The sequence below is a fragment of the Microcaecilia unicolor genome, chromosome 6 (genome assembly GCF_901765095.1).
Source record: "Microcaecilia unicolor chromosome 6, aMicUni1.1, whole genome shotgun sequence".
Taxonomy (NCBI): domain Eukaryota; kingdom Metazoa; phylum Chordata; class Amphibia; order Gymnophiona; family Siphonopidae; genus Microcaecilia; species Microcaecilia unicolor.
The window spans coordinates 121,503,519-121,525,855 of record NC_044036.1 but is presented as its reverse complement, the minus strand read 5'-3'; the positions used below and the strand labels follow the sequence as shown (position 1 = coordinate 121,525,855).

At 42.9% G+C, this 22,337-nt stretch overlaps 1 protein-coding gene across 2 annotated transcripts in view; it reads right to left on the bottom strand.

Annotated features, from left to right (window-relative positions):
- HMCN1 (hemicentin 1) overlaps positions 1-22,337 on the bottom strand; it is a 672,624-nt gene that overhangs the window by 557,258 nt on the left and 93,029 nt on the right. For both annotated transcript variants that reach the window (XM_030206904.1, XM_030206905.1), the window contains exons 3-4: positions 6,515-6,673; positions 2,712-2,834 (exon numbers count right to left, since the gene is read on the bottom strand). In XM_030206904.1, coding sequence (XP_030062764.1) covers positions 2,712-2,834; positions 6,515-6,673 — 282 coding nt within the window. The remainder of the gene's footprint in view (positions 1-2,711; positions 2,835-6,514; positions 6,674-22,337) is intronic.

Genomic DNA, 22,337 nt, shown 5'->3' with positions numbered 1-22,337 from the left:
CCAAGCTGAAGAGCCCCAGCCACTTTAGCCTTTCCTCATAGGGAAGTCGTCCCATCCCCTTTATCATTTTCGTTGCCCTTCTCTGCACCTTTTCTAATTCCACTATATCTTTTTTGAGATGCGGCGACCAGAATTGAACACAATATTCGAGGTGCATTGCACCATGGAGCAATACAAAGGCATTATAACGTCCTCATTTTTTTTCCCATTCCGTCCCTAATAATACCTAACATTCTATTTGCTTTCTTAGCCGACGCAGCACACTGAGCAGATGGTTTCAACGTATCATCAACGACGACACCTAGATCCCTTTCTTGGTCGGTGATTCCTAACGTGGAACCTTGCATGATGTAGCTATAATTCAGGTTCCTCTTTCCCACATGCATCACTTTGCACTTGCACACATTAAACATCATCTGCCATTTAAACGCCCAGTCTCCAAGTCTTGTAAGGTCCTCTTGTAATTTTTCACAATCTTCCCGCGATTTAACAACTTTGAATATCTTTGTGTCATCAGCAAATTTAATTACCTCACTAGTTATCCCCATCTCTAGGTCATTTATAAACATGTAAAAAAGCAGCGCTCCCAGCACAGACCCCTGGGGAACCCCACTAACTACCCTTCTCCATTGAGAATACTGACCATTTAACCCCACTCTCTGTTTTCTATCTTTTAACCAGTTTTTAATCCATGATAGGACACTACCTCCTATCCCATGACTCTCCAATTTCCTCTGGAGTCTTTCATGAGGTACTTTGTCAAACATCTTCTGAAAATTCAGATACACAATATCAACTGGCTCACCTTTATCCACATGGAGTGGCATAATCGAACGGCGCCGGCCAAATCAATGGCTGGCCATGTTCGGGGCCGGCTCCGCAAGGGGGTGGAGCCGAACGTATTTTCAAAATACTCTTGGTGCCGGCCAAATCGCTCACCGGGTTTAGAGCTGGATCGTCGGGTTTACATGAGATGGCTGGCTTCGTTTTCCAGCCACAATGGAAACCGGGCCTGGCCAATTTGGTCATGGGAGGAGCCAGCATTTGTAGTGCACTGCCCCCCTGACATGCCAGGGCATCAACCGGGCACCCTAGGGGGCACTTAAATTTTTTTTTGAAAAAAACAAAAATAGCTTCCAGGTGCATAGCACCCTTACCTTGGGTGCTAAGCCCCCCAAATCCCACTACGCACAACTCTACACCATTACCATAGCCCTAAGGGGTGAAGGGGGGCACCTACATGTGGGTACAGTGGGTTTTGGGGTTTTTTGGAGGGCTCAACATTAACCACTACAAGTGTAACAGGTAGGGGGGGGATGGGCCTGGGTCCACCTGCCCGAAGTGCACTGCACCCACTAAAAACTGCTCCAAGGACCTGCATACTGCTGTCAAGGAGCTGGGTATGACATGTCAGGCTGGCATACAGGCTGGCAAAAAAAGTTTTTTTGGGTGGGAGGAGGTTGGTGAGCACTGGGGGAGGAAGGGGAGGTGATCCCCGCTTCCCTCCGGTGGTCATCTGGTCAGTTGGGGCACTTTTTTCAGACTTGGTCATAAAAATAAATGGACCAAGTCCGGCCGGCGAAATGCTCGTTCGAGCCGGCCATTTTTTTTTTCATTATAAGGTGAAGCCGGCCGTCCCGTAACCACGCCCCGCCCCCATCCCGCCTTCGCTACCCTACCAACACGCCCCCTTGAAGTTTGGCCGGCGCCGCAACGAAAAAGCAGTTGGGGCCAGCCAAAATCGGCTTTCTACAAATCCGATTTGGCCGGGATCAGGAGATCGCTGGCGATCCCTTTCAAAAATAAGCCTGATGTTTGTTCACCCCTTTAAAGAAATATAATAGATTGGTAAGGCAAGATTTCCCTTCACTAAATCCCTAATTTAGGTGCCGGCATTTGCACCTGCCTTCAGTAGGCGTAAATGCAAGCCACTCAAGTTAGGCGCGGATTGGGCATTTAGGCGCTATTCTATAAAGTGTGTCTACCTTTTATAGAATAGTCTCAATGCATAATAATTTTTGCGCTGATTTTTCAGCACAATTTACTGAATCTAGTTCACTGGCCACAATGACTCCAAGATCTTTTTCTTAGGTGATCCCACCATGTATACCTGTAGTTGGGATTTTTCTTGCCTCACTTTGCATGTGTTCCTGTTAAATTCTTATAGAAGGCAAGGGAAGAACTGCTATAGAGTTGTGCCTCAAAAAATACTGCAGAACCTCATTTCTGTCAGCGGGAAAACAATATCTCCTACCACCTGGTCTGCATCCAGTATTTGCAGGTTCCTACAAGTAGACAAGGGGTGATCCAAAACTGAAGGAAAGTGAATGAAAACACCCAAAGCTGGGGATGTGTTCAGAGTTTTTGTTGATGTTTCAAGATAGTCAGATCGGTTTTGGAATTTTGGATTTCTGGACTGAATGCCCTTTTTTTTTTTACTTTGCCCTGGCGGTGTACCAGGATCAAGTGCACAATTCTTTAGTGACATTTTCCACTTGCATCAAGTTGATCAGTAAAGCAACCCTTTTCCTTCTGGACTAGGAGTTATGCTGACAAACTCAGAAGTCGAGGGACCCAAGAGGTTGTGTTTCTTCCTGTTCATGGAGAGCTCTAATGAGCACAAGGAGACAGCTTGCTCCACCTACACCATGTGTGCCCTTCAGTTGAACCAGCCCCTCAATAATTTAGATTAACTGCTTCATTAACCTTACCTCATTAACTTGCTTTTTGATCAAGTGGAATACTTGACCAGAACTTGTGGAAGCAATTTCCTCATAGACCTTGTAGCCAATGTGACTCCGGTCATCACAATCACCAGTCAGCACAAATACAACCTGGGTTAAGAAAACACAAAGAAGAGTGACACTTAGATATCCAGGTCAACTATATGTTAATTTAGCTTAGTAGGGAAAGAACCTTGATAAATGGTGTTATGTGAAATAATTGATCTGGCATGGCCTAAATATCTGGATAATTTAATCTTATACTCCTGTATTATGTCCGAGTTAAAAAAAATTCAAGAATAAACAAAAAAGTTGAACTGACATTATTTCTAGATTATTTTGCATTCATGAATGCATGCATGCATGCGTGAAATCACTGAGGGGCACATTGTCAAAAATCTTAGGGCCCTGTTTACTAAGGCGCATTAGCATTTTTAACGTGCCAACAATTAGCATGCACGCTAACTGTGTAGGCACCTATAGTGATATTGTAGGTGCATACACAGTTAATGTGCATACATGGTTAACACGCATTAAAAACGCTAATACACCTATAACGCAGCTTTGTAAACAGGGCCCTTAAACTTAGAAAGTTCCATAGGTTGCTATATAACTTTGTAAGTCTAAGTGCTTTGAAAATATGAATGTGAGTACAACAGAGATGAATATTCAGGATTTGGTATTGAAGAGATTAATTTTATTTCATAGCAGCAGTGAATGCTTGGAAGCAATCCATTTAAAGAAATGCTGACCACCGCCAGCTCCCATTGTTTTTGCAAGTTTGCCTGGCTACTTAGGTTTTTTTTTTGTGTGTGTGGTTTTTTTTATGGAGAGGGAATAACCATCGTTCGTCCAGTTCAGGGTGGTAGGACTCTGTTCTTGCACTGTCCATTCTGCTACTGTCTACCTAAGGTACTTCCCCATTTTAACACAATTGTTTCTGTTATAAGTCAGGGACCCTGATTTTTGTGTAATTCACCGCTGCCTCTGTTCTTAAATTAAACCACACTGTCTGATGATCACTGGAGTCAAGGATAACCCAAGGGGGATGTAGGGTCTGGGTCAATTCAACTTATCTGGGGCTGTCCCTCATTTCCAGGATGCTTTTTTCCAACCCCCTCACCCTACATTATCCCGCATATTTTACTTGTATCTGTCTGTTCTGCTGGCTTCTCTATAAAGTTTGAACCACATGGGACGTCAAGTCTCACAACATTACATGACAATAAGCACTTCAGTGCAGACTGAAGCCAACAGAGAAGGCAACAGACAGATAAGAAGTACTGTTCTTCTCTTCTTAGAGGCAGTAAAGGGGTGGAGAGTCAAAGTCTGGGACCCCCCCAAAGTAGACAGAAAAGAAGGTTGATGACAAGAATGAAGGTATGACGAGACATGCCATCTCCAACAAGGAGCAAAAAGGACCTGAGAAAGCCAGTACTACTGCTGAATGGTAAATGCTTATGTTCCAGAGGTACCGCATAGTAGGATTTCATGTTATCCTTAAGAGCATGTGGGTGTGTTGGAAAGATCTTCTTTTACTCACCATCCTGTATCTTCACTATGCAGGATTCCATATTCCTCCCAGGAGTGCAGGACTCCCTGTCTCTCAGTTACATTCACTGCAACTCCTCACGTACATTGCTTCACAAAGCGAACTACAACTCAAGACATATCAAACCGAACATACTCTCTCTACAGCATGCACACACAATTGTTGGAGAACTAACACTAAGCTCAAAATAAAGGCATTCAGAATTTTTAGGACATACTATATAACAGAGATATTATCCCCCCAATATTCAGTGCTATTTAACCGGCCAGAATGACTGCTGACCTGTTAAATAGCGCTTAACCGACTATCCACCGATATTCAGCAGGGGAAAACTGGCTACCTCTGGCTGAATATGAACGGGAGCAGCTAGCAGATAGCTGGTTATCGGCTGATTTTTAAAGCCGGTTTAGCAGCCATATTTGGCTACATGAAAATGTGGGATATCTTTTGCCAGTTTAAAGGTAACTGGCTAAGTCTGAATATTGACTTAGCCGGTTATCTTTATACCGGCCAAAAATAAACTAGATATTCAATGCCGGTCACCAGAAATGGCCTGATATTGAATACCCAGGCTCAGAATCTGACAGCGGGAGTTAGCCGTTCTAACTATCACGGTCTGAATATCGGTCCTATATGTTTAGTTTGTTGTTACTGGGACCAATTTAGATATTTTGCTCTCTATTCAACTCTTGTATTAAAACTGAAAGAGAAGAAAAAGTATATTGCAGACTAGTAGCTATTAAACTGAATACCAGTGTAGCCAAGAGTCCTTATATACAGTAGATGTTACTTTAAGTGTCAGAAATGGACATGCCAAAAGGGAGTGGAAGCCCTGGTAAATCCCACTAACCCCGGGATTCTATATATGGCACATGGAAGCGCGCATGTAGATTTATGCACGTGCCAAATCTACGTGTGTGTCTGAATTGTGTAACAAGTCACTTAGTCATGATAATTGGCCAATAATGACCAATTATCAAAACTAATTGGCCATAATTGGAATTTACACAAAAAGGGGGTGCGGTCATGGACAGAGTGTGGGCATGCCGGGCCTATCAATCAAATCTACGCACATGGTTATAGAATTTCAGTCTATGTGCCCAAATTTAGGCACAGGCATTTACACCAGCGTAAATGTCCGTGCCTAGATCTACGTGCATCCACCCGGCTTAAACGTATTCTATATACCACATCTGAATGTAGGCGCATCTTATAGAATATGCCTAGGCGCTTCTATCAGACGCACCTAGATTCTAGGCATCATATATAGAATCTAGTCCTAAATGTCTCTATTTATTCACATTCATAAGCTGTCTGTTTCTAACAGTACGCCAGGTGACGTACTGCAGAAAGTAACATTAAAACAGACAACAGACATATAAAACCAAATATTAAAATTAATATATACAACACAATAAACAGATAAAATAAACATATGCAAAAATTAAATATAGCAACATCTAAATACACATCTTGGTTTTTGGTTTTAGTGTAAACCCCTTTCTACGTCATTCAGGCTGCGGTATAGAAAATATACAAAAAAAGAAGAAGGTAATTCCCCAACGCGAAAAAACAACAAAACAAAGAAAGAGAAAGTGGAGGAAAATCAATCCAATTCCAGCACAAGGGTAAACAAAATAAGTTACTGACTGAAGTTCATGTTAGCTTTATTAGGGCCATGCCTCTTTTTATGAATTTGTAATCAGTTGTTTCAGCTCAGACCTTTTTTGCTGGTAACGATTCTGTTGAAGACATTGTGGCTTTTTGCACTTCATTTTTATGGAAACGTGAACACTGTTACTCATAATCAACCATACTGATATTGTTGACTCCTGAGGCAGGTGCCTCTGCACCGAAACGCAGATGTGTGTCGAGTCTGTTTTCAGAAAATGTTTTAAGGATTTGTTCAATGAACTTATTTTGTTTACCCTTGTGCTAGAATTGGATTGGTCCTCCCCTACTTTCTCTTTCTTTATTTTGCAGTATAGAAAATAACAGAAATAAATCAGTTAAGCAATTAATTATTAAAGTTTTTGCTCAACAGCCAAGTTTTCCAGTTAACTTTGGGAATTAACACTGTGATCTGGAATCAATGTGAAATGTAGGTGAACTGACTAGGGTACAGCATGGGATTTAACAGCTTTAAACATCATTATAGACACAAATAGGACAGTTTGGTTGAAAAAACTCTATAGATTGCAGTACTGAGAAAGGAATAGAAACTTATGGTAGTACTTACTTGCGACTGCTTTTGCTGAATGAGCTGCAGGACTTCATGGGCAAGTTGAAAGTCTTTTGATCGTGCATCAGTAAATACATAAATAAAAGATCCGGGCAGAGAAATTTCCAAAGCGATCTTTATTGCACCGATGCTCATCTCAGGACAGTCACCACCACCCTGTTCAACGTTACAAAGAATGTTCACTTTTAGCACGTCAGTAACAATTATGTGACAATTATCTAACATCTTGTTATCTTTACTGAGTTATATTATACACCACAGAGAGTACAACACTGATGTAATGGTATAATTCCAATATTGTAATAAATTAGAAAAATTAATGTAGATCTAATTCTATTTTTTCCATTCTTCAACTTATCTAAGCAATTATAGCATTTGTGGTGACAAAAATCCTAGCCAGGTTTGTAGAACCTTCAAATTTTGAAATGTCATGGAATATTCAAGAACAGAGGTTGATATTCGGCTGGGTGGTCTCTACAAAAAGACAAGCAGGTGACTTATCTGAATATCTCTTATCTTTGTGAGGATTTTCAGTTGTACTATCTGATTATGTAGAAGTGCTGATTTTGGTCCTAAAATCAAGTAGATAAGTTATCATATAAGTTAGGACAAGTATTTTGTGCTCCTCCTTAAAAAGAGAAACGTAGCCACATAGCAGCTGAATATCACCGTATTCCATTTAAGTTTAAGCCAGACCCTGAGATGCTTCCGATCCCTCCCTTTCCCTTCGCATTATATTTTGGTCAGTCATTTCAGTGTCCAAAGCTTAAGCATTAGTTAGCTTCAAATTTCAAAAAAAGATGACTGCATCAATGCCAAAGTGAATTGTATAGGGCTCAATTCAGTAAAGGGAATTACAACTCAGGCGCCCAAAACTTGGACACTAAAGGAGTCTTTTACAAAGCAGCGGTAAGCCCAACGTGGGCTTACTGTTCGTTAATCTGGAACTACTGCCGGCCCAACATAGCCGCTGGAGGTAGTTCCAGCTGGAGCGCACGCCATTTCCGAAGCTCTGGAAAATTTTCTTCCTTTAGCACGGCACTAACCTGGTGGTAATTGGGCATCACCATGCACTGTCCAGTTGCTGCCGGGTTACTGCGGGAGCCCTTACCGCAACCTCAATGGGTGCTCCCCGCCACATGGCCATGCTGTAAGGGTTATCTTATCATGTAGCCATTTGGGGAGGGGGCATTTTACCTTCTACAGTAAAAAGGGCCCTGGTGCACAGGAAAAACAGCCCCCACAAATACCGCAGGCCCTATTTCCTGCAGTTTAGTAAAAGGACCCCTAAGGGCTTTATTCTATAAAGGTTATGCTCCTAAATTTACACTCCTAAATTTAGGAGCATAATTTATACTCATAAATTTAGGAGATAATTTATGCTTCTAAATGTATGCTGACTCTTTGAGCGAAATAGGCCCTAAATTAGAAGCATAAATTTAGAAGCATAGATCATACTTGTAATTTAGGAGTGTAAATTTAAGAGCTTAAGTTTAGGAGAATAACCTTTATAGAATAAGGCCCTAAGTGCCAATTCTATAACAGCAATCTTGTGCATTGCTGCCACTATAGAATACTAGTGTAAGGCCATATTTTGGTGCCTAACGCTAGATGTGAGCACTTACACCATGCCAATGGCTGGTGTGAATGTTTGTGCCCACATACTGGCAAGTACGCATGTAACTGAAAGCACTCTACAACTTATCACCTAATTGCCTGGCACGTCCCTGACCTGCCCCATGCCCCTCCCAGATCCATAGAAATTAAGTGCTAAGTTTATGGAATACGGATGTACTACTACTACTACTACTACTACTATTTAGCATTTCTATAGCGCTACAAGGCATACGCAGCGCTGCACAAACATAGAAGAAAGACAGTCCCTGCTCAAAGAGCTTACAATCTAATAGACAAAAAATAAATAAAGTAATCAAATCAATTAATGTGAACGGGAAGGAAGAGAGGAGGGTAGGTGGAGGCGAGTGGTTACAAGTGGTTACGAGTCAAAAGCAATGTCAAAGAGGTGGGCTTTCAGTCTAGATTTAAAGGTGGCCAAGGATGGGGCAAGACGTAGGGGCTCAGGAAGTTTATTCCAGGCGTGGGGTGCAGCGAGACAGAAGGCGCGAAGTCTGGAGTTGGCAGTAGTGGAGAAGGGAACAGATAAGAAGGATTTATCCATGGAGCGGAGTGCACGGGAAGGGGTGTAGGGAAGGACGAGTGTGGAGAGATACTGGGGAGCAGCAGAGTGAATACATTTATAGGTTAGTAGAAGAAGTTTGAACAGGATGCGAAAACGGATAGGGAGCCAATGAAGCGACTTGAGGAGAGGGGTAGTATGAGTAAAGCGACCCTGGCGGAAGATGAGACGGGCAGCAGAGTTTTGAACCGACTGGAGAGGGGAGAGGTGACTAAGTGGGAGGCCAGCAAGAAGCAGATTGCAGTAGTCTAAACGAGAGGTGACAAGGGTGTGGATGAGGGTTTTGGTAGAGTGCTCGGAAAGAAAGGGGCGGATTTTACGGATGTTGTAAAGAAAGAAACGACAGGTCTTGGCGGTCTGCTGGATATGAGCAGAGAAGGAGAGAGAAGAGTCAAAGATGACCCCAAGGTTTCGAGCTGAGGAGACAGGGAGAATGAGAGAGCCATCAACAGAAACAGAAAACGGGGGGAGCGGCGAGGTGGGTTTGGGGGGGAAAATGAGAAGCTCAGTTTTGGTCATATTTAATTTCAGGTGGCGTTGAGACATCCAGGCAGCAATGTCAGACAAGCACGCTGAAACTTTGGTTTGGATGCAAGGTGAGATATCAGGGGTAGAAAGGTAGATTTGGGAGTCATCAGCATAGAGATGGTAGGAAAAGCCATGGGATGAGATTAATGAACCAAGGGAAGAAGTGTAGATAGAAAAGAGGAGGGGACCAAGAACAGAACCCTGAGGTATGCCGACAGGCAGAGGGATAGAAGTAGAAGAGGATCCACCAGAGTGAACACTAAAGGTGCGGAGGGAGAGGTAGGAAGAGAACCAGGAAAGGACAGAGCCCTGGAATCCAAGTGAGGACAGGATGTAAGTCATTTATCTACATTGACTACAAATTAGTGCCAATTAGTGCTTGTTGATGCCAATTAATGATACTTAATGCCAATGTAGTGCCAATTAGCTCATTTAGGGGTCCTTTTACAAAGGTGCGCTAGCATTTTTAGCAGCGCTAAACACTAGAGATGCCCATAGGAATATATGGGTGTCTCTAACGTTTAGTGCACACTTATTTTTAGTGTGCGCTAAAAATGCTAGCATGCCTTTGCAAAAGGACCCCTTAGTTATGAACTAAAATGACCCCTGTGTGCCCGATTTTTAGCACCCTTTACTGAATTTGTGAGATACCACATATTCTTTTCCATAGTGACCTTGAAAGGCTAAATAGCAAAAATAAACCTTGGGTTGACACAAGTTAGAAGGAGAAAAAAGCAAATGAACTTGATGACAAGAATTGAGGTCTCAGGAGGCATGCCACCTCCAACAAGGAGCAAAAAAAGGAACTGAAAACACCTATGGTACAAGAACTTTTTGAAAAGTCTAGAAATCCGAAGTCTCTTTTGACTAATCATGTTGGTTATATCAAGTTTATTAACACTTGATATACCACCAATCGAAACAACTATCTCAGCAATTTACATTAATAATAGAAAATCAAAGGCATTGCCTTGCAACGAAACTCTTGGATATGTTTATTTTCAAAGAGCAGGATTTCTTTAAAATATTTGCTATTCCACAATGATTTGAGTAGATCTATTATAACAAGGATAAGAAGAAGCATGGAATCCAACAAGCAAAGACTAACGGGCCCCATTACTAAAGGAGTGCCACGCGGCAATCCAGAACTAAGGCCAGCCCAACACGGGCACTGGTGGTAGTTCCACCCCCAGTGCGCAGCATTTCCAGTGCTAGAGGAAATACTTGAAAACTATTTCCGCTGGGGGTTACCCGGTGGTAATCGGACAGAACTGCGCACTGCCTGGTTACCACTGTGTTAGAGCGAGAGTCCTTACTGCCACCTCAATGGGTGGTGGTAACCACTAGGAGTGGCCTAGTGGTTAAGGTGGTGGACTTTGGTCCTGAGGAACTGAATTCAATTCCCACTTCAGGCACAGGCAACTCCTTGTGATTCTGGGCAAGTCACTTAACCCTCCATTGCCCCATGTAAGCCACATTGAGCCTAATGATTCAAACTAATACTGAAGGCAATCTCCTTCTAATACTTTCTATCTGAAAAACCATATATCATGAAGGAGATAGGTGGAGACTCAGCTGGCTTTCACTCTGATAATAAATTCATTAAATAAAGAGGTGAAGCCTCAAGAAGCCCCCGGCTCAATGATTGAAGAGCTCTCGGGAGGCTGGACTGCTTCATCATCGGCAAACACCCCAATGGTCTGCTGCAAATGTTCTTACTATTTACTATTTTTACTTCATTTTTCTTTTTAAACTTTTTCCTTTACTCTTAGAAGTTAAATATATAAATTACTTAGCTTTGTATCCAGGCTCTCGAGACGCTAAATGCGACCATGACCAACGGTGGCCAACGTTTCGTCACTTGCCTCAGGGTCAAATGGTCTGCGTCAATCTTAGCCCAAAAGATTGTCCGCTAGTGCTGAGCATTCTTTTGGGCTAAGATTGACGCAGATCATTTGACCCTGAGGCAGGTGACGAAACGTTGGCCACCGTTGGTCATGGTCGCATTTAGCGTCTCGAGAGCCTGGATACAAAGCTAAGTAATTTATATATTTAACTTCTAAGAGTAAAGGAAAAAGTTTAAAAAGAAAAATGAAGTAAAAATAGTAAATAGTAAGAACATTTGCAGCAGACCATTGGGGTGTTTGCCGATGATGAAGCAGTCCAGCCTCCCGAGAGCTCTTTAATCATTGAGCCGGGGGCTTCTTGAGGCTTCACCTCTTTATTTAATGAATTTATTATCAGAGTGAAAGCCAGCTGAGTCTCCACCTATCTCCTTCATGATATATGGTTTTTCAGATAGCCACATTGAGCCTGCCATGAGTGGGAAAGCACAGGGTACAAATGTAACAAAAAAATGGCCATGCAGCAAGTGCAAACATACTGAACAGTCATTTCTTTTTTGGTCTTCTTACCCGCTGTGGTAAAAGGGGCAATGGCGCATGGCAAAAACAGCTGCCGCCACTAGCACAGGGTCCCTTTTACTACAGTATAGTAACAGGGCTCCTAAGGTGGAAATTCTATAAATTGGGGGCATAACTTAGGCACCACAAAAAAGCCACATGTAGAACATTTTCCCAGACAATCATTCTGGATAATACTATAATCGACGATACTATCACAACTAGACTACTGTAATGCAGTATACGTAGAGTGCAAGGAAAACAGCGGGATACAAGAATGAATAAATCAATAAAATAAATAATAAAATAAAAGGCCACATGTTTCCGTGTTTCTGCAATTACATGTCTGCATCAGGAGTCTCTGTAACAACAAACATATATAAAAAGGGAGTATATAATATCAACACATTATTTTTTGATTGATTTTAGCCGAGCTGTCACAACTTGCACTTTGGCATTCAGCTTGCGTTGCATACTCATTGAAATTTATCTATATTCCGTTTGCAGGTTTGGTTATTTTTTACAGTACACGTGCCTCAATCAGTGACATCTTTATATGAATCTTTATGGCAAAGCATACACAATTGATTCTCACATATGTATAATTACAAGCTTTCAGTTTACAGTTCTCATTTTCCAGCATTATAAATATATGTATTTTTATATTTTGGGGAGCACTATCCCTGGGATTCTATATATTGCACCTTAAATTTTTTTTTTTTTTGTTACATTTGTACCCTGAGCTTTCCCACTCATGGCAGGCTCAATGCAGCAGGCAATGGAGGGTTAAATGACTTGCCCAGAGTCACAAGGAACTGCCTGTGCCGGGAATTGAACTCAGTTCCTCAGGACCAAAGTCCACCACCCTAAACACTAGGCCACTCCTCCGCACGGAAATCAAAGCATATTCTATAACAATGCGCAAAACTTAACTGGTTAAGTAGCTAATCAGCGCTGTCAACTGGAGATTATCAGCACTAATTATCAGCACGAATTGGCATTAAGATTTACACGCACAACTTGCTAAGTGTATTCTGTAATGTGGTGTGCTTAAATTCTAAGTCGCAAAATTGAAAAGGGGGCATGGCCATGGGTAGGGTGTGGGCATTTCTAAAATCTATGTGCTTTGTTATAGAATTCACCTGGTCTGCACCTAATTTAGGCATCAGTAAAACATGGCTTAAATGGCTATGACTAAATTTGGGTCCCAGAAAGCAACAAGGCAAACGATCTGCAAAATCCAACGTGGAACACAAACCAGCAGATCAGTATAATATCCAAAATGACTTTATTGAGGATATCGTGTAGGGCATTTGTTTCATACATGGTATCCTCAATAAAGTCTTTTTGGATATTATACTGATCTGCTGGTATGACTAAATTTGGCCACGTAGAGAGGAGCTCAGCGTATTCTATATACTGCGCAGAAATTTAAGCCTATTCTATAAAATACAGGCCCCATATTTTTAGGCAGCATTTACACTTGCGCGGGGCACAATGTCACTAAGTGTAAGGTTCACTTGTTACTCCAGATTCACCCTCCTGTTTTAATTTCTTGCCTTTCCAAATATACTTCACTTACTATGCACTGTTCTTCATTCAATCTTGAGTGATCGGTTGCTCTGCACTTTTTATCTTTGTATAAGTTCTTCATTATTTTTCATTCATTTTTTATCTTTTTTTGCATAATCTCATTGATTTTTGCACAGTTATACACCGAACTGTTCATATCAACTGTATTTATAAGGTTGCTGGACACACCCTCTGTAGTTTTAATCATGGTCCTTCCCTACTCTACATAAGTACATAAGTAATGCCACACTGGGAAAAGACCAAGGGTCCATCGAGCCCAGCATCCTGTCCACGACAGCGGCCAATCCAGGCCAAGGGCACCTGGCGAGCTTCCCAAACGTACAAACATTCTATACATGTTATTCCTGGAATTGTGGATTTTTCCCAAGTCCATTTAGTAGCGGTTTATGGACTTGTCCTTTAGGAAACCGTCTAACCCCTTTTTAAACTCTGCTAAGCTAACCGCCTTCACCACGTTCTCCGGCAACGAATTCTAGAGTTTAGTTATGCGTTGGGTGAAGAAACATTTTCTCCGATTTCTTTTAAATTTACTACCCTGTAGTTTCATCGCATGCCCCCTAGTCCTAGTATTTTTGGAAAGCGTGAACAGATGCTTCACATCCACCTGTTCCACTCCACTCATTATTTTATATACCTCTATCATGTCTCCCCTCAGCCATCTCTTCTCCAAGCTGAAAAGCCCTAGCCTCCTTAGTCTTTCTTCATAGGGAAGTCGTCCCATCCCGCTATCATTTTAGTCGCCCTTCGCTGCACTCTGTTTGGTTTTGTTTCACTTTATCATAGGGAATCTACCTCCTTCCTACCCTTGGTTGTTTGTCTACTATTAGGTGTCAAGTTATAGAATTGTCAGACTTTTCTTCTTGGTTATGGAACTTTCACAAAAGTAAAATTTTGGCTCTCTGGATATAGAAACAGACCCTGGGCCTGCCTTGACTGAGGAGAAGAGGAATCTGTTGAACCAGCTTTAACCTTTTGTGTTTCATGAGGAAGATCCTCTCCCTTGCTATGTCAAATAGAATGCCCAGATACTCCAGCGTCTGTGATGAAGTTAGTCTGCTCTTCTCAGAATTGATCACCCAACCCATCATCGTCGCAATAGGACAATGCACAAATGAGCCAGTCATCAAGATACAGGTGAACTGTGATTCCCAGGTACCGAAGGAAGGCCACCACCACCACCACCACCATAACCTTGATAAACGTTCTTGATGCGGTGGCAAGACCGAAGGGCAAAGCCCTGAACTGGAAATGATGGCCCAGCACCTTAAAACACAGAAACCTCTGATGCAGCAACCATATAGGTATATGCAAGTATGCCTCCTTGAGATCAAGAACAATGAGAAATTCTCCCACTTGAACCAAGACTATGACTGCTCTTAGTGTATCCATGAGAAAGTGGGACACTCGGGAGCAGAAGTTTAGACCCTCTTTGTTTGGGACAATGAAGTAAATGGAGTATCTGTCTTATCCCTGTTTGGCCTGGGGAACTGGAACAATGGCCCGGAGCGCCAGCAAGAAAACTGCAGTGGCTTAAACCTTGACTGCCTTGGCTCCCTTTCAACAAGTAGACTGCAAGAAGAGAGGAGCAACCGGGTGAGAGAACTTCAATTTGTAACCTTCTGTAAGAATATCCAGAACACACTGATCTGATGTGATTCTGGCCCACAACTCCCGAGACTCCTGAAGACGTCCTCCCACTGGAGGAAGAGAAAAATGGACCGGCCTCGCATCATTGTGAAGCTCAGTAAGCATTGGGCACTCCAGGTGACTGAGAGAAGGAATTTCTGTCTGCAGAAAAGGAAGATCATCACACTCTTATTTAAGTCTGCACCACCCTAGTTGCAAAGGACTAAAATACAAATCAGTTCATGGATCCAGCTTCTCATATATAAGTACACAACTCTGGAATGCACTCCCAAAAACCGTGAAAACTACGTACAACCACCTTAACTTCCGGATATCACTAAAGACTTACAGTACCTGTTCGAAAAGGCATATCCTAAGGACCCAACTTAATTACCTGAATCCAGCAATTCAAAGAAACCCAAATTTGTTATGAACTTAATGAACTTTATATAACTTCCCTCTCTATGTTTCCCTAATGTGTCTGTACATATCTATTTCATTTAAAATAAGATTGGTATGCCTGAAAGCGGAACTTCTGACCATATTGCTGACGACCATACCAGTACCGTCTGATGTCTCAAAATCTAGATTGAGAGCCCTCTGAAGATGGACGACCAGAGGTTTCAGCTTATCCTCTGGCAACCACTGTGGCTTAGTTTCCCCCATTTCTTTCACCAAGTTACTGAGATCTTCTCCAAATAGCCACTTAACTAAAAAGGGCAGTTTAACACTTTGATGCTGCATCCACTGCCTAATGCCGCAACCAGAGTTGCTGACATGCTGAGGCAGTCAAAGACACACTGCGGACCATAACCTGTTACATGTCATAAATAGCATCCACCAAGTAGGCCAACCCCACTTCCAGCTGGGCGTTATGGCACCCATCTTGTGTTGCAAACTGCTGATGCCACTTCAGGCATGCTCTAGCCACGAACAAGCTGCACACTATCACTTGAAGGCCCAAACAGACCTCTTCAAAGGCTTGTTTAAGCAAGTCTTCTAGCTTCCTATCCTGTAGGTCATTTAGGGCAATGCCCACTTCCAATGACAAGGTGGTCTTCTTAGTCACTGTCATAACAAGGGAGTCCACCCTGGGAAGCTGCAATTTCTCTTTCTCCTCCAGAACCAATGGGTAGAGGTGAGTCATGGCTTTTCTCACTCTCAGCCCCCGATCCAGGTTAGTCCGTGTGCAGTGAAGCACTTCTGCCTTGTTCATAGTCGGTGTGCCTGTGGGCACTTCTGCCTTGATTTCTTGTTGCTTTGCTCATAACCTGTGTGCCCCTGGGCACTTCTGTCTTGATTTCTTGTTTAAGGTGCCTGTGTGCACTTCTGCTTCTGTTCTTCTCAGTCTGTTTGTGTGCTAGGTTCAGCCTTCAGCCATAGTTCTGTTGTTTGTCTGTGTGGGTCAGCTTTGTGTCCTGCCTAGTCTGCCTTGCTTGTTCTAGTCCCCTCTACCTTAGCTTCAGCCTTAGTTCTGTTGTTTGTCTGTATGGGTCAGCTTTGTATCCTGCTGGTGTCTGCCCTGGTTGTCTTCAGCTTCGGTCCCCTTCCTGCTTGTCTCTGCCCTGGTTGCTTTCAGCTTCAGTTCCTGCCAAGCTTGTTTGAAAATCCTGAATCCTGCTTGAGTATCCTGAATCCTGTTCCTGCCAAGCTTGTTCCAGTATCCTGAATCCTATTCCTGCCAAGCTTGTTCCAGTATCCTGAATCCTGTTCCTGTCAAGCCAAATCCGTCCCAGCATCCGCTTCCAGCCAAGTCAAGCTTGTTAGTCCAGTCCTGCTTGGGGGGTTTTGCCTCCTGCTGCCGCTCGACGACAGTAGGCCAAGGGTTCACATTGTTCCAGAGTTCGTGACTGTTTGTTTAAAGCCTGGGATCGTGACACTGAGCATTGTGCAGCCTTCCACTTGACCTTGATACGTTATCCCTTAGTAAGCAGGTTTTTCATTGGAATATGGTCCTGGCCACTGCCTTGGATAAAATAGCTCCTCCCAGGGGCGGACTGACCATTTGGGCAACTGAGCAGTGCCTGAGAGCCCAGAGGCTCTAGGGGGCCCAGAGACTCTGCCCAGATGCCCGCTGCACACTACTGCCCTCCCTGGTCCTAACTTTAAAGGCGCTCCACTGGTGATCGAGTGACCTCCACAGGGGGGAACACGTTCTTTCCTGCCCCTTGTGATGCCGCTATACTCTCTGCCCAACACCTCCATACTTTAAAAATGGCGGCAGATACTCCCTGCCGAAGTCTTGCGAGACTGTCGAGACCCGCGAGACTACCGCGGGAAGTCTCAGCCGCTATTTTGAAAACACAGCAGCGCTGGCAGGTGGGAGAATAGCAGCAGTGCAGCAGGCAGGAAAGAACATGCTGCCCCCCAACCCACCCACCCCCGCAGAGACCGCTAGACCACCAGGGCCCATCATGTAGGACCGGGGCAGCGGGGGCGTCATCTGCAATGCTAGGGTGGCAGCAGCGCAGCAGTAGTAGGGGGGTGTCAGGCAGTGACCGGGCGGGGGGCCCAGACCACTCTCAGTCCACCCCGGCTCCTCCTCTTAGTCACTGCCACCCAATTAAATATTGGCAACCTTGGTATTATGAAGATATGCCAAGATATGGTAGAAACATAAAATTAGTGCTACTCTATTCAAATGTAGGGATAGCCACTGTTTTTACTGTGCAAGTGTCAAAGCAGCTATTTTTCAGTTTATATTCTCACTAGTACTAATCAGCAAAAAGATGCTTTTATGATTTGTAAGAATGTGACTGGTACTAATTAAGGGCATATAACCTGTAGTCTGAGAACAGATATTCAGATGAATTATTTGCAGATGTCTTTTCTAGCAGATTAAAGACAGTAGGGAAGAAATTCTACTGTGGCGGCAAATGTTTTGTGGTAAGGATTCAGGTGAACAAACTTGCAGGGTTAATCCTAATCAAGGATTGTTGGGAGACCAGAATGGTAAAGAATGACAGATTGATTATTATAATGACACTGATTGATTACTATAATAGTGTTTACAATGGGCTAAAGTTATCCTTTATTAAGAGGTTGCAAACTGTTCAGAGTATAGCTGTTCTGTTACTTTGCACTCCCTAAAAATTTGACATATGTCATTCTAATATTGAAACAAAAGCAATTTGTGGAGGAGTGGCCTAGTGGTTAGAGCACTAGTCTTGCAATCCAGAGGTGGCTGGTTCAAATCCCACTGCTGCTTCTTGTGATCTTGGGCAAGTCACTTAACCCTCCATTTACTCAGGTACAAACTTAGATTGAGAGCCCTCCTTGGACAGAGAAATATCCAGAGTACCTGAATATAACTCACCTTGAGCTACTACTGAAAATGTGTGAGCAAAATCTAAATAAATAAATGGCTCCCAGTAAGTTTTCAAGGGTAGGGCATTGGGACACTTAAGGCTGAGAATACAATTGTATTCTTGAATGTGGACAGTATAAACAAAGATACTAAAATATTTAAGAAAAATGAAAGCAGATCTTGCTACTTGAGAAAGACTCACCTAAGTGCAATGAAGACAAGAAACTGCAAAGCACATGGATTGGAGAACTGTATTACAGATGTGGTTAGTGATAGTGGTTCAAAAGGGCATACCATTCCAGATGCTTATGGTCTTACAGAATACAGATTTATTGTGGTCATGGGGAAACTACATGGATATAAAATGAATGATATGCAATCTATGTGCTCTCAGTACTTACAATCATAAGTTCTATTCTCAAATAGTAGCCAAAGTGACTATGTACAAAAAATATCAGATGGGAATGGGTGGGGACTATGTCACGACAAACTCGTTGATTGACTGTAAACCAAGAAGACATGCAAAAAAGGGTGAGGCAGACTGAGGAGTGAACTTTCTATTGGGGAAATTATATTTGGTTGTTACATGCCAGTTGCTGCAGCCATGGGGAGATAGATTTTGCTTTCTATTCCAAACCCCTATAAGGAGTTTACTAAAACAGATTATATTCTGCTAGACAACAGGTTACTTTTGCATCTAAGGCAGAGATAGAGATGCCCATGGTATCAGATCCTTGGACAGTGTGATCCTGACAATTTGTGTGGGCCAGCAGTTAGAATGGGGAAAATGAGCCCTGTGCTTATCAAGACAAAGCTTTACGTGTGTTCTTGCAGAGAGCTTGGCAGGCATATGAGGAGGAATTGTAAGATATATAGCAAATATGAGGAAAAACAGACAGCAGAATTGCAAAAGTATCATAGGTAGTATGTACAAGGCTTAATTTCTGGGGGAACTGCCTGGAATGCAGTTCCACCATATCTTTTCAGACTCCAGAGGAGCAGGGGTGTTCTGCTCCAGTACCTCCCTTCCAAGAAGCCTTAAGGGAACAGGAGGGGATGGAGTGAGCCTGAAGCAGCAGAAAACAGTCACGTTACTCCCTAATTCAGTCCCTCTTTTCCTGTTGCTGCTGCCTCCTCCCCGCCCCCCCCCCCCCCCTCAGCTCCACAGTTCCAATTCCTTTTTTGTCTACAAATTAACCCCTGAGTATGTAACATGTCAAGTCAATGATAGCAAAGCAAACTTATTTGGAATTTAAAAAGCAAATTAATTATTGGTGCAGAAAGCAAAAAACAATATACTGTAGAAATCCAAAAATCCAGACTGCTCGGGGATCAGGTCAGTCCTGATTTTTGAACTTTCCGGATTCTCAGGCAGTACTTGTTACCAAGCAGCCAGCCCCTCACCCAGGCTCCCAGGCCCCCAAGGCCCCCCCATGGCTACTCCCCTTCCTTTCCTCCTCTTTCCCCCCTTCTTCTCTCCTCACACAGTTCGGTGTCTTTACCCCCACTCCTGGCCCTGCTCAATGTTACAGGTACCTTTCCTGAAGTCTTCAGTGCTACAGCAGCAGCCTTACTTACTGGCTACTTCCAACATGCAGCGGGCCTTTCCCTTATGACCTGTTCCACCCTTCTGATGCAACTTCCTGAGGGTGGTGGAGCACCAGTTCAGGTCAGGAGGGTTTGATACCCTGGCCAAACTATTATCAAACCAAAACCTCAACCCATACATATACGCAGACAACATAACGATCTACATCCCATTTAAACAAGATCTAAAGGAAATTTCCAATGACATCAACCAAAGCTTCCACATCATGCATTCATGGGCGGATGCATTTCGGCTGAAACTTAATGCAGAAAAAACCCAATGCCTAATACTCACCTCTCAACATAACAAGAACAAATTCACAGCCATTAACACACCAAATCTGAACCTTCCAATTTCGGACACCCTGAAAATTCTTGGAGTTACTATCGATCGACACCTAACACTCGAGAACCATGCGAAAAACACAACCAAAAAGGTGTTCCACTCATTGGAAATTGAAAAGAGTAAGACCTTTCTTCCCAAGAACTATTTTCCGTAACCTAGTACAGTCAATGGTGCTCAGTCATCTGGATTACTGCAACGCACTCTACGCCGGCTGTAAAGAGCAGATAATCAAAAAACTTCAGACAGCCTAGAACACAGCAGCTAGACTCATATTCGGCAAAACAAAATATGAAAGTGCTAAGCCCCTACGAGAAAAACTACACTGGCTCCCATTTAAAGAACGCATCACGTTCAAAATCTGCTCCCTAGTTCACAAAATCATTCACGGAGATGCACCAGCCTACATGTCAGACCTGATAAACCTGCCAGCCAGGAATGCCAAAAGATCATCCCGCACATTCCTTGATCTGCACTTCCCTAACTGCAAAGGTCTAAAATACAAATTAATGCACGCGTCAAACTTTACCTACTTGAGCACACAATTTTGGAATGCACTACTGCGCAAATTAAAAACAATCTACGAAACAACGAACTTCTGCAAACTACTGAAGACCCATCTCTTTAACAGGGCATACCAAAAAGATCAACCAATGTGAATGTACACAGCTCCTCCACATACATTCAGAACTGTCTTACAATATCTGCTTGCTATACTACTATCACGTTTATCATCAACATGTTACCCAAAATCCTTCTTGTTATTCTACTATTATGTTTTTTTTTCATTATCATGTTGCCCAAGATCCTTCTATAACACTAATTGTCTATTTTTTAATATATTTCCACCACTCATGATGTATTGTAAGCCATATTGAGCCTGCAAAGAGGTGGGAAAATGTGGGATACAAATGCAATAAATAAATAAAATAAATTAAGTGTGAAGACTCAGAGAGAACTGAGAGGGTGAGTGAGGACTTTGGTGGACATAGGGTAGGGATTGAAAATGAGTTGGGCAGGCAGGGAATGGTATATTTATGTGTGTGGGGGGGTGTTAGGAGTGTATGATTTATGGGTGCCTTGAAATGGAACTATGGATGTAGGATAGGTATAAAGGGGCCGCTGAAAGACCAGTGGTGGTTTTAAGGGTCACTAAAAAGGCCATGGAAGGGGTGAGAGTTGATGGACAGGAACTCTGGGAAGGAAATAAGACAAAACAAAAGGACAGCGACTGGGTAGAGGAGGTGAGGCACTGGGGCAGAGGAAAGTAGAGCTGGGAAAGGCAGGCGTAAGTAAAAACTGGAAATGGGTAACAACCACGGAAGTAGTGGGGGTAGAGAGACAAGAAACAAGACAGAAAAATCAATGTCAGTGTAGGAAAGTAAGAAGATAAGAGAAAAAACAAGAAATGGAAATCCAGCCCCATTCTAAGCAGTGACCACTCAGTCATTCACACTGAATGGAAAAAAGTCCACCCATGCAAATGCACTACTTCAGTCGTCTCGTCTCAGTAAACAGAAAGAATTCTTCCAACTCCAACTAGAACTCACTAGGTCCTTCTCGAGTCTCCATATATAATGCTATACTTTCAAAGTTAGGTACTCCCATTCCACTGTGCCGCCAATGCCTCTTTAAAATGTGCCGAGGAATGCTTGTAACACATCCTTTCCACAGACATGTATTCAACATTCTATCCGGCTTCATTAAATCCCTTTTCAGAAACTGTAGGAGCAACACCCGTAACATGTACAACCAGTGAGGAAAAGGACTGAAGTCGCTCTCCCTCCCAGTGACCACTGGAGGTCCCTGCAGCAGTCTAAATGGAGTTCCATATCCCTCAATAGAGGCAGAACATTAAGGCAATATAAGTCCAGAGGATTTGCCAACAGGTTGATGCCTAAGTATTTAAAGGAATACTCTCCCCACCATAAAGGAAAAGGACCAGTCCAATCTTTACGATCACTAGACTGTGTGGGCAGTGCCTCCGATTTGTCTAGATTGAGTTTAAAACCTGATAAACTCCCAAATGTGTCAAACTCCTCCATCAAAAATTCAAGAGATTTCTCTGGATTTATAATATGTACCAACAAATCACCAGCAAACACTGACAACTTAAAGTCATGCACTCCCATCTGCATCTCCTTCACTAACCAGCAATTAATTATTCTAATAAACAACGCAGACATTGTAGCTCAAATGGTAGAAATCTGAAACTAAACCTTTCTTCCACTGTAATA